The sequence below is a fragment of the Rhinoderma darwinii genome, chromosome 3 (assembly GCF_050947455.1).
Source record: "Rhinoderma darwinii isolate aRhiDar2 chromosome 3, aRhiDar2.hap1, whole genome shotgun sequence".
Taxonomy (NCBI): Eukaryota; Metazoa; Chordata; class Amphibia; order Anura; family Rhinodermatidae; genus Rhinoderma; species Rhinoderma darwinii.
The window spans coordinates 255341471-255355385 of NC_134689.1; the positions used below are offsets into that span (position 1 = coordinate 255341471).

Genomic DNA, 13915 nt, shown 5'->3' on the forward strand with positions numbered 1-13915 from the left:
ATACCAACTGAAAGAGAAAAAATACCATTGGAATCAAAGGTAATGCAAACGGAAGCGATAGTTTCCGTTTGGCTTTCCGTTCATCTGTTCTTTTGACGGAAAGGTTGAACGGAATAGATGAATGGAAGCCAGCGCTAATGTGAACCGGCCCCTACAAGTTTACGTATCTGTCACTTATTGTATTATTTTGGTTATAGAAGCAGAATAGATATGTGTTTTATTGATTGTAAGCTGGTCAGGATTTAAACATTGCTCGTCACAAAATCAACCCACCAGTAAGGCCCCAAGCACACGACCGTAGTTTTCATCCGTAATTATGGCTCAGGTAATTACGGATGAAATTGTGGACCCATTAATTTCTATAGGCCACTAACACCCTTCCGTATATTTACGGATGTGTGTCCGGGCAGTAGAAATGATCCACAAAATAGAGAACATGTCTTATTCTTGTCCACAATTGCGGCACGGACTCACCCATAGAAGTCTATGGGCGCTTCCTCAATTGCGGACGGCTACGAATGTGTATCCGTATTTGCGAATCTGTATTTGTGGACAGTAAAAATCCTTAAGGTCGTGTGCATGAGGCCTAAATCAGTCACTACACAACCAATAAATCAGCACAATACCAAATATATTTGACTATATCAATTAATCTGTCATGATATATACAACCTTCAATCCTGAATGCTCAATACAAAATGTAAGAATAAGCACCAGAACGTAGACCTGACTCCTTGTTGCTGATTTTATGGAAATAGAAGTATAATAGCAAACTAATCATGGTTGTGGTCACTCCTGTATTAACTGCATGGGAAGTGCTTGAGGCCTAGAACTTTAAATAAGGCAAAGTCTTTACCGTGGCGATTTAATAATGCTCTGTATTTAGATTTTACAGCCCTCATATAACCATCTTTACACATTAGGATGAATTTACACGCGGCAGATTTTGTTGCAGAAATTTTTGCAACTGAGAATCACTTCCATTGATCTGAATTTGTAGCCACAATTTATCTGCATTTCTGTGGATAAATTGCGGACACATTCTTTTCTATGGTCCTATGCACACGACTGTGATTTACACGGATCGGTGCAGAGGCCGCAAATCTGGACTGCAAAAAATCAGAACAAGTCACTTTAAGGTCCGGATTTGCGGATTCACCAATACTGGTGAATTGTTGTGGATCTGTGAGTCCGGATGACACATAGATGCACAACAAGGGTTTTCTGTTGTCTGATGGACCACAACGGACCCGTGGTGATGCAAAACCAATATGGTCGCGTGCATGAGGCCTTAAACTGCAATTCCAAAGATACTGTATTGTAATATTGTTTTGAGTCCATTCTTTTTTTATGTACATTTTTGGCTACTGTACCTAGCACTATCTACCATTCATCACCAGGTAAATGCCACCACATCAGAGTTAAGTTACTGTATTTACCACTAACTGCCAGAGATTAGGTGCCATAGATGCCACATATACCACTAGATAGTAGATATTACATACCTGGCCACTGAGACTGTATGTATCATTAACTATGCACTGTACACATCACTGATTGTAAGAGCACATGTACAATATATATACCAGCAGCTGGAATGCAGAATAGGAGCATGCACAAAATGGCCAGTACACAAATTTTCCAGTATCAGCACAATCTATATGAATAAGGGCATGTTCACACGGCGCTCAAGAAAAAAGAAACGTAAACGTATCAAATACGATAGCATTCCTTGTGAAGCGCTTTTTAAAAGGTGTTTTTGACGCTTTCTCCATGTTATTTTTTGGTGCGCTTTTTGCGCAATTAGGACTCATTGATTCACATTGATTATGGGAACGTTTGGTGCCTTTCGGTGCATTTTATGCATCAAAGAATTGACCTAACGCTTCTTTTTTACACAACACGTTTTTTAAATATGCTTGAGTAAAAAAACGCGTTGTATATACTAACTGTATGATTTCCCATTGATTAGAATAGGAAGCTTAATGAAGCATTCATTGATGAGTATTTCGGCACGTAAAATGCACCAAAATACACATCAAATACATGCCGTGTGAACAGGGCCTATGACTGCTTGAGCAGGAATGATACATTATTGCCCGTGGTATTGTTTTCTTCCAGAACAAGATTAGCATTGTAACCAAAAAAATTAATTGCTTGCTCATTGTCCTACTTTTTATTCAATATTTACAAAAGAGAAAGTTCATGAAAATAGCAGAACTTTGTACGAATAGTAACCAGCATGTAACCATCCATATACAGTAGTTATGACATTAAGTAGCATGAAAGGAGCGTAGAGCGGCCACAAAAGACAGTCTCTCCCTGCAGGGCCCAGCACATCCAAGCAGTACATGCACTCCCTATTGATGCACAGCCCATTGATTTCAGTGGGCACAATGTAATGCTTTATTTCCCCTTTGGTGGCGCTGCAGGGGAATTGAGCAGTTGCTGCCAGGTTCCCCCGATCACTGGGGACCCCAGCGGTAGGGGCCTTGTGATCAGCTAATTTTTTGGCAGTTCCTTCTAACAAAAAATGATTGTCGAAAGCAGACAACCCCTATGGTTTTTACCAAATACATTACTTATTTCACAGAATTCACTGGCACATATTATGGCACCACTAGTTTCCTTTTCTGAAATCATGTTATTAGTCCAGTCCCCTGATATCTGCCGCTCACTATGTCTTATGACATATTGAAAGAAACTCAGTTATGTCACTTTTGTCTGAAACAGATGGAGTGAAGATGATGCCAGTGTTATGTAACTGCTGTAGAACTACAAGAATCAGAATGTCCTATTGGAGAAACTTGCACTTTCACAACTGCTTAGCAGCCATACTAGAACTTGTAGGCTGGCGACAGAAAGCCACAGATTGCCGATTTCTGGTCTAGACACTAAGGTCACAGAAGAAGATGTAGCCAACCAAATTGCTCTGGTCAGGTCAGCAAATTTAGTTCTTCTCAATGGACCACAGACTTTCATGGTCCGATCACTTTTTATTTTCCTTGGAAAGCTGCAAGTGAGCGTGTTTGAGCCATGTCAAATAGTAGTTAACACTGACTACAGCTGGGATTCCATTCACATTTTGCATGACATAAATCATGCTTCGAGACGAGAAAGACAACTCTTGCAAAATCTGCCCCTTTGCTCGAATCATGAAAAAAAAATCCCATACTTTCTCTGTGCATGTGAGATGAAGGTTTCCTGTTGCACAAAAAACCTCAAGCAGAGTATGTGTTTACCTGCTTCTGGTTTCCTGAGCTCTGCCAAGTGTATTTCTTTCTTCACATGCACTGGGGATGACAAGAACAACAGCATCAGTGGGTCTTACATCATATGCTTTTGATCTGAAAGTAATGTTTCACACCCTGCGCAGACTTAACCCATTCTTCTCCATGTATAATAAACAGATTTTTACATTTGAATGTCCCTATATTCTCAGTATTGACAAGGCTTAAAAGAGTATTTCCACCTACTGTATGACATTTATGGCATACCCATAGGATATGCCTTAAATGTCTCAATAACAGCAGGTCCCAGCTCTCTAGAACAGGGGTTAGTGGATCCCCGATCCACCTGGGGCGGCCGCCGCATCCAGGTGGGGAATGAATGTAGGCGGGTTGGGGCTCGGATGACCCACGTTCTTGAGAAATGTTGTGGGTCCTACAACTCCGAAACCATATGCCATAAATATATAAGGTGGGAATAACCCTTTAACCCCTTCCCGCCGCAGCCACTTTTGGAATTTTCACTTTCATTTTTTCCTCTTTTTCCTCACCACCTTCCAAAAGCCTTAACTTTTTGTGGAGCACAGCAGATATTCACAGTGACCAACTCATTGATAATAAAGGTCATAGGCACCAAAGGTAAGAATTCCTTCGCTATAATATCTGCCAAGTGTAACACAGTCAAAATACTAAAAGTCACCAGGAGGATTGTGGGCCACTAAAGAACAAGGTATATAAAGCCATATAAATATGTAATATTTGTTTGATTCAATTTGTATTTATAATGACAATAAGGTGATATTTACAATATATGCATGAATGTTAAAATCTTTAATAAAAGGCTTTGTCTGGTTTAGAAAATCCAGTTTCAAATACTCTGTTAAGGCATTCTGAGTTGGCACAGAAAAGTCCCTCATTTATGACCTCGATCAATTAGGCAGAGCAGAGATCAGAGGGTTTCTCTCTCTCTCTCTGGAGGACCCAACTTGTTTGTGCATTACATGGGCATTCCATTCATTCAATGAACACTATGCACTGCTTTATTTCTCTAGTGGTGGCGCTGCAGGAAAATTTAAGACCTGCTCCCAGGTCACTCTGCAAATTAGAGCTGATCACTGGAGGTCCCAGCAGTGGGATACCCTGTAGGTAATAGACAGACAATTTAGGACCTCCGGAGAGTAGAGAGTGGCTATAAGGGCATGGCCAGACGTAGCGGATTTGCTCTGGAATTCCGCTGCGGACACTCCGCAGCGGAAATCCGCAGCGGACCCGTTTCTCCATTGCCTTCCACAGCGTTGTGGTTGGGTTTGTTTGCACGTTGCGGACAATTCCGCTGCGGAGCATAGGCTGCGGTGCGGAATTTTGTGTCCGCAGCATATAATGGTTGAAATATAGGGACTTACCAGGTTAGGTAGATAGTTAGGCGTCATTAACTAGTGTCCAATACGCCTCGTTGTATACAAATAATATAGCAAACTTAATTATATCATGAAAAAACTTTGAGAAAGAGAAGTCATTATGACAAAGATATAGTAAAAATGTAACAGATTTTATTAGGACATACAACATAAAAATTATTACATAAAATTCAAAAACAGATCCGAATAAAATTAGGAACAGTGTGGTGGCTTCAAAGATTTTATAAATTTGGGATATTGGGCCCACCGCGACACAAAAACCCTGGCAGTAAATCACAATCCAAAGTAGATGGTAAATGATACAGTCTAGGTAAAAATGTACATGCGTAACTATGGAGATACTGACTGCTGAGTATCTATATTTTAGGAGTGGAAAAGACTCACTCCAAGAGTCATATATAGTTTCCAAAGGTTAAATCCGCAGTAAATAATCGCATTAATTGCAGTAGAATGAAAAAATAGACCATGACCAGAATGTGGTAGTGTGACTAAGTACGCCAGAGAAGGAGTCAAGTATCTTACATAGGAAATGTGAAAGTGGGCTTACCCATAGAAATAGACGTAGTGTGAGGTCCCGCACTGTAGCCTGACAACGTAGCGCAGATGTAATGTAGATGTTATGTGTGCTGCGGAGCGTATTGGTTTTTTAACATGACATTTCTTCATTCTGGCTGGACCTATGTGTATTTCTAGGTCTACAGCCAGACTGAGGAAGTCAATGGGGCTCCCGTAATTACGGGTGACTATGTGTGTGCATCCATAATTACGGGTGACTATGTGTGTGCACCTGTAATTACGGGAGCGTTGCTAGGCGACGTCAGTAAATAGTCACTGTCCAGGGTGCTGAAAGAGTTAAGCGATCGGCAGTAACTGTTTCTGCACCCTGGACAGTGACTGCCGATCACAATATACATCAACCTGTAAAAAAAATAGAAGTTCATACTTACCGAGAACTCCCTGCTTCTTCCTCCAGTCCGGCTTCCCAGGATGACGTTTCAGTCTAAGTGACGACTGCAGCCAATCACAGGCTGCAGCGGTCACATGGACTACCGCGTCATCCAGGGAGGTCGGGCCGGATGCCGAAAGAGGGACGCGTCACCAAGACAACGGCCGGTAAGTATGAAATTCTTTTACTTTCACTAGGGAAAGTGCTGTCCCTTCTCTCTATCCTGCACTGATAGAGAGAAGGGAAGTACTTTCACCTCAATACGCAGCGGCTAGTCCGCATCAATTTAATGCCCATTTTGGGCAGATCCGCAACAGAATCTGCAACACAGATTCTGTGCGGCATTGATGCGGACAGTTGCGGAAGAAATCCGCTTCGTCTGGGCATGCCCTAAAGAGAATCTCTCTTTCTGGAGGCCCTGACTTGTTTATACATTTTATTGACATTCCATTGATACAATGCTGAATTTCTCCTATGATGGCGCTCATTGGCCACTTGCTCTGTTGAATTTGGATTTCTAGATTTATTTTCTGCCTCTTTATGTGTAAAAAGGCAAGTCACATCTAATAAAACCATTCACTTTGCTGAAACGACAACTGTAGCATGAAATGGCACACATTTTTTTAAATTCTAAAAGGGTTGTATGAGATTAGAAAAACCTGGCTGCTTTCTTCCAAAAACAGCGCCATTATTGCCCATAGGTTGTGTCTAGTTTTGCAGGGAAGCTCCGTTCAAGTGAATTAGCCGAGCTGCAATACCAGACACAGCACATGGACAAGAATGACGCTGTTTCTGGAAGAAAGTAGTCATATTTTTCTAATCTCATACAACCCCGTTAAATGTCTTGTCCATTTCCAAACATTATTCCTTTGCAATTTTAGCATGCTTGATGGGGAAAACTCTCTTTAGACTTCGCATTCCTTCTGTTCAGTAGGATCTAACGCTTGGACTTGGACTGTAGTTTATTCTATGGCTTGTAGTTTATGGCACAGCGTAAAAGTACCACAGTTACATTATTTACTACATAATTCATTTGTTTTAAATGCTTGTGTTGATCATTCACTGCAAACCAGCCCAAAGGGCATTATGTAATTCTGGATTGTTAGGGCATGTTCAGACGTGGCAGAAATTTTCCACTGCAGATTTTGCTGCAAATTCGCAGCAATTACATAACAAATCTGCATCAAAATGTGCATATTTCAAAGTTAATTCAGAAGTGGCAGATATCACAGCGGACTTGCCGCAGATTTCAGCCTTTGCATTGGAAAAGCTGAAATCCGCAGTGAAAATCCGCTGCTTCTCCAAAACAGAATGTGCATGCTGCGGAGTGTAAATTTTTCCGCTGCAAATGTTGGTGCAGATTCTGGGAAATTACGCAACGAATCTGCACCAACATTTGCATATTTGACAGGTAATTCAGACGTTGCAGAAAACACAGCGGACTTGCCACAGATTTCAGTTTTTGCATTGAAAAGGCTGAAATCTGCAGTGAAATTCCGCTTCTTCTCCGCAACATAATGTGCATGCTGTGGATGGAAAATTCGGCACCGCAGCCTGATTTCCGCACAGTTATTTTCTGCAACGTCTGAACTAACTTTCCTAAAAATTTATAGAAACAAATGTAAAAAACGGCCGCTGGAGAATTCCATTGCGGTCTGTCCACAGCGGAATTCAACAGCAATTCCGCCACGTGTGAATGTGCCCTAAGGGCATGTTCAGACGTGGCGGAATTGCTGTGGAATTCTGCAGCAGCCGTTTTTTACATTTGTTTCAATACATTTTTAGAAAACTTAGTTCAGACGATGCGGAAAACTCTGCTGCGGACCATAGTCTGCAGTGTGGAATTTTCAGTCCGCAGCATGTACTGTCTGTTGCGAAGAAGAAGCGGAATTTCACTGCGGATTTCAGCCTTTGCAATGCAAAAACTGAAATCTGTGGCAAGTCCGCTGTGTTTTCTGCAACGTCTGAATTACTTGTCAAAAATGCAAATGTTGGTGCAGATTCGTTGCGTAATTGCCCCAAACCTGCACCAACATTTGCAGCGGAAAAACTCTGCCACGTCTGAATGTGCCCTAATAGCTAACAACAATCTGTTCAGGCTTCTGCCTGTGGTCTGTTCTCTAAACAAGTGCCATGCCATCAGGATTTCTGGACTATCTGGTAAAATAATGTAGTTAAACAAATATATCCAGCAGCACCAGTATACGGTGGGTGCAACTCCTCAGGAACAGACCACGTTCAAATTCCAATAATATCCAAAAAAGAGGCAGCACTCCTATTTTCTGCGGAGTGCTGCCTCTTTTTTGGATATTATTGGTAAAATAATGTGCTATAAAAATGGAGTCAATATGCAAACAGAATGACTTGTTGTAAAATACTGTAATAGTGATATCTATTGTCTATTAGATGCATGGGAAGGACTGAGCTAATATGGCTTATTTGTGAGAGATTTGCTAGAGAGACATGAGCCCATATAATTCTTGCAGGGGGGCGCTCTTCTGTGCGTGTCGTCCTCTGGGCTGGAGAGTGACGGAGCTGTAAATATTAAAAAACTAATAATGATCAGAGTGCAGTTTGGAGTATTTCCTGTAAAGATATTTCAAGCTCTGCCCAATTTTTATTTGCCAAGAAAAACAAATAGTGTCCAAAAAGTTTTGCCAATAAAGGCATAGTGCCAATAATATGCAAATGTTTGTTAATTTCACCCAGTGTCTATCCGATGAACCACCTTTCCTACTCTCGCAAGTGACTGCGTCCACTTTTAATAAATGATACGTTTTTATTACTCCTCTTGCGAATGCTCCTGTATAATCACATCCTTTATGTTCCTTCTAATACTGCAGCTTAGTATACACAAAGTGTGATTACTCTTCCCTGTCCTTATTCCGTAATTCTTCCCTTTCTGCCCCTCAGCTCCTCCCTACAACTACCCCGCAACCAAATTAGCATGAAAGAAATGAATAAATATTTTCCATACCCAGAATCCTCTGTTCTCAGTACATTGTGTCAGCTTCATTCCTGGAATTCACATGCAGCGCAGAGATTACATAATGTCGTCTGCATTTATAGAACTGAGGAAGGATCAGTTCAGTTCATACCAACCTTTCCCTCTCCCCTTCTGCTCCCTCATGTCTCTTCTAAACATACTGCACAACTGGGTCACTAGAACAGTGGCGGGGGGACCACACATAAAGCAACAGAGCGATTAACCCATGCATGCTAATGTTGTCAAATGACTTCCATAGACATTTAACTGTTAATAAAGCAGTATATGTGCAGCGCACATGGACACATAAAGGGCATATATGCATGGATACATGAACAGGATTGCATGTATGTATGTATATTGTGCACAGCCGGCATCACTTTGGGCACGCAACGTTAATGATTTGGCAATGATATAATTTATACACAGTTTATAAAATGTGTAACTAGACAATCTAAAAATGAAATACATGAATATATTCCACCTGTTATGATGGGATTGTACATCTGTGTGCATAAATATATAGGTCACTCACAAACCTACCGGTGCGGTCTTTTATTAACTGCTTGGGGTAATTCCTGTCTCTCTTGAATCAGATCCAAGTCACTTAGTGTGAAATGTGGTGATCTGCTATTGAGCAATGGCTTGTTGTCAATTTGTAAGGTGACCTATGTTTACAGTCTAATATGACACACCTGAAAAGTTACTAGCTTCATGTGACAGCTATGCTTTTGCCATGACAAACATAGTCATCTAGTTGTGCCATCTAAAGACATTACGACAACACTGCTGTTGGTGGACACAACAATTTTTTTTGTCTAGGTCAACTGTACAGTATATTATGAGAATACTCATAGTACACCCAAGTGTATCTGCTATCTGTTAACCAAGATTTTGTAACACTTTCTAGGGCTTTGTAAGACCACACACAGTTTTGATGCAGTTTTTATGGCAGTTTTTGGCTCAGATTTTTGAGCTAAACACAATAGTGGACAAAAAAGAAAGGAGATGCATCAGTATTTTCTTTATATTTGTCCTTCCGTTTGGATCCACTTCTGGCTTTGTCTAAAAAAAACATAACCAAAAACTGCATCAAAACTGTGTGTAATCCTGGTCTTACAGATCATACAGCAAAGAATACTCTGCTGTTATGTCCAAAGAAAGCTTTAAAAAGGAGCTGTCAGCTGTCCTGACTTGTCTTTCTAGTAAATACGTATATTACCTATGAAATAATACTTCTGAAGCACCGTTTCTTAGAACGCTGCATTTTGTCATTCATCTGTTATTAATCCTGAAAATGTATAAATTAATTAACAACTGGGGGATCCCATTCCTCTTGTCAATGGGATGTGTCCCTGCATAATCTGATTACCAATAAGTGCCAACAGTGTAGGAACACATCATATTGACAAGGGAAATAGAATGTCAATATATTTTCAGGAGGAATAAAGGAGGAACAGCACACCACAGAGTTCTTAAAAAAAGATGCCCAAAAATGCAAGTATTTTTTCTAAAAAAGACATCTCAAGGAAGACAACGGGTTCTCTAACAAGCTATGGAGACATAAGAGCACTTATTTTTTACTGCAGCCACAAAGCAACAAAAACGCTTTATTAGCATATCAGTATGGATTCCTTTGACTTACATTCTACATTACTCTGTTCATGTAGAAAAAAAGTGTGTATTAGGCTGGATTCACACGAGCACATTACGTCCGTAATGGACGGAACGTATTTCGGCCGCTAATCCCGGACCGAACACACTGCAGGGAGCCGGGCTCCTAGAATCATAGTTAAGTACGATGCTAGGAGTCCCTGCCTCGCTGCAGGACAACGGTCCCGTACTGTAATCATGTTTTCAGTACGGGACAGTAGTTCCACGGAGAGGCAGGGACTCCTAGCGTCGTACATAACTATGATGCTAGGAGCCCGGCTCCCTGCAGTGTGTTCGGTCCGTGATTAGCAGCCGAAATGTACTCGTGTGAATCCAGCCTAAGGGTATGTTCACACGCACTGTTTTTAGACGTAATTCGGGCGTTACAGCAGAACATTTCAGGTCATTATGATAATGGAAGGCTATAGCGACCATTAGTAATGTGTCCATTTGTGTAATTCTGAGGGCAGCCCTGCACCTTGCATTTACATGACTGCAAGCAAGAAACCATAGACTCATATAGTGGTTACACAATAGGATGAAAAATACAGGAAAGAGCAGCACCAGCAAGTAAGATAAATTGCCTTTTAAAAGGATGTGTGTGTGTGCAAGCCTCCAGACTATGACCAATAGTCCAAGGAATTTAGGATTTCAAAGAAGAGGCAGAACTCCACGTCTTGGTATCAAAAAAAAGTGAAAAATCTTTTATTCACCCATATGGCAAAGTGCAACGTTTCAGTCCCAATCCAGACCTTTCTCAAGCAGTTCCAACAATGTGTAACATGAGATTTAAATAGGGTGTTCCATAAGATCACATAATTACATTCGTTAAGTGAATAACATCATAAATAGACATTTATATAAAATATAAGAGACATGTAGACGAGGGGGTGATAGGGCACGTTCACTTAAAAAGAAAGAACTAGAGTGGATCTTTCGATTAACTACTCTGAGACCCCATGGCTTAAATATTGACTATAAACTTGAGTGGATTCGACTTGCCCTCCTGTTAACTGGTGGACCGGTTCCATGACTCTCCCTGTACAGAGGGTTGATAATGTGTACTTCTTAAAGGAGAAATATAGATTGGATCTTGACTTTTATGGTATGTTCACACGGCCTATTTACGGACGTAATTCGGGCATTTTAACCCCCCGAATTACGTCCAAAATTACGGCTTGAAAACGTTGACAAACATCTGCCCATTGAAAGCAATGGGCTGACGTTTGTCTGTTCACACGAGGCGTATATTTACGCGTCGCTGTCAAAAGACGGCGCGTAAATAGACGCCCGCGCCAAAGAAGTGTCATGTCACTTCTTCAGATGTAAATGGAGCCGTTTTCCATGGACTCCATGGAAAACCAGCTCCAGTTACGTCCGTAATGGACGCGGCGTTCAAGTGCCTGCACATGCCGCTACGGCTGAAATGACGGGGCTGTTTTCTCCTGAAAACAGCCCGGTAATTTCGGCCGTTACGGACGCTGCCGTGTGAACATACCCATAGTCTTTTATTATGTGATCCACTGACACTCTCTTTTTTTTCCCGTTTTTTCTATAGATGATTGATGTGAGGATCGAATATTTGCCATACGGAATTCCAGACACACCATAGTTCAACTGTCTCAAGAATAGATGTTTTACACATATGCCGGAATTGTGGCCCCTATTTCAATACACATTGATCCAGTAATTCTCCCTGTGGATAATCTTGAACCATCATTTATACACTGTTATTCTGTATTATGCCTCTTTTTTCCTTTCTTGGAGAAGTTAAAAATTAAAGGTACGACTGTATTAGTTCTAGATAAGAGGGCAATGCCTGGATTTATTGGAGTGCAGTGAAATAGCCAGCACCCAGATGCGAACTCCCGTCCTGCCTTCTTCCTGTCGACGCACAGGTGATGTATGGTGTGTTACCCACACACCTATAGTCTGGGTTGCGGTTGATTGCCGAGGAGTCTAGGAACTCTTGTACAATAGACCAGCCAACTCCGCTTAGAATTACTTGGGAGCTACACCTCTACATTTAAATAAATAAAAAACAGATACGAGTAGGTATCCCTCAAACATATCCTTTATGTTATTATAAGGCATTTACTGAATATACGGTATTCTCCCTTATGGAGTAAAGGGCATATTTGCCCTCATCCTCAGATTACATCACAGGGTTTGAACACTGGATTAGAACAGGTGTGTGGACATGCGCAGTAGGAATAGACAGACGCCGAGATTCGGCATTGAGACATAGGAACTATGACTGTCATGGATCTTCAGATACTGAGTCATTAATTAGAATATAAATATCATATGTTTGCATAAAATTTGATTGATCAATTAACCCCTTCCCGACATTTGACGTATCCATATGCCAAAGTTGGGTAGTGGAAGTATGGAACGGGCTCACGGAGTGAACCCGCTTCATGCGATGCCGGTGTCGGCTGTTTGTTACAGCCGACACTTCAGAGTAACTAGCGGCGTCGCGCTCGAGTGCGATCCCGCTCGTTTAACTCGTTAAATGCTGCGGTCAACAGAGACCGCAGCATTTAAATCGTTAGAAAGAGGGGGGCGGCCCCCTCTAACAGCTCATCGCGCCCCCCGCAACGCAATCACGGGGGGGGGATGGTTGCTACCGCTGCCTGGGGGCCTAATAAAGACCCCCAGGTCCGCCATCTTTGTACACCTATTAAGCCCTGCTTCCGGCAGGGTTTAATAGTTGCCTGTCAGAATCACGATATACTGCAATACATTAGTATTGCAGCATATCGTGCAAGCGATCCAATGATCGCTGGTTGAAGTCCCCTAGGGGGACTAATAAAAAAAAGTAAAAATGAGTTAAATAAAGGGGTTTTTTTTGTGTCAAAAATTTTTACAATATTAAAAGTTAAAAAAAAAACCCTTTTCCCATTTCCCCCCTAGAGCATAGTAAAAAAAATAAATAAATAAGCATAATTGGTATCACCGCGTCCGTAAAAGAGTGAACTATTACAATATATCCTTATTTAACCCGCACGGTGAACGCCGTAAAAAAAAATTGTAAATGCCAGAATCTCTATTTTTTGGTCACCTAATCTCCCACAAAATATGAAATAAAAAGTGATTAAACCGTCACATGTACACCAAAATGGTATTATTAAAAACTATAGCTTATCCTGTAAAAAATAAGCCCTCATACCACTTAATCAGCGGAAAAATTAAAAAGTTATGTCTCTCAGAATTTGGCGACAAAATAAATTTTCTTTTTTACACTTAGGTTTTTACTTGTAAAAGTAGTAAAATATAGAAAAAACTATATATATTTGGTATCGCCGTAGTCGTATTGACCCACAGAATAAAGTTAACATGTTGTTTTAATTGCACAGTGAATTCCGTAAAAACGGCGCGCAAAAAACCATGGAGGAATCGCTGTTTATTTCATTTTCTACCCCACAAATAATTTTTTTCCCGTTTCCTAGTACATTATATAACAAAATAAATGTTGCTACAAATGGTGCTACAAAAAACGACAACTTGTCCCGCAAAAATCAAGCTCTCATAGTACTATATCGACGGAAAAATAAAGACGTTATGGCTTTTGGAAGATGGGGAGGAAAAAACGAAAATGAAAATCTGAAAAAGGGCTGCGGCGGGAAGGGGTTAAAGATGGGACATTGAATTGATGGGTCAGTGTGTGCACTAGTTTCTAAAT

At 41.0% G+C, this 13915-nt stretch overlaps 1 protein-coding gene across 2 annotated transcripts in view; it reads right to left on the reverse strand.

The window, feature by feature from the left end:
- RORA (RAR related orphan receptor A) overlaps nucleotides 1-13915 on the reverse strand; it is a 425240-nt gene that overhangs the window by 190105 nt on the left and 221220 nt on the right. Inside the window, exon 2 of one of the 2 annotated variants that reach the window (XM_075857790.1) lies at nucleotides 3243-3293. The exons of the other annotated variant lie outside the window; for it this stretch is intronic. Within the exon in view, the coding sequence (XP_075713905.1) occupies nucleotides 3243-3293 (51 nt within the window). The remainder of the gene's footprint in view (nucleotides 1-3242; nucleotides 3294-13915) is intronic. 2 annotated transcript variants of the gene reach the window in all.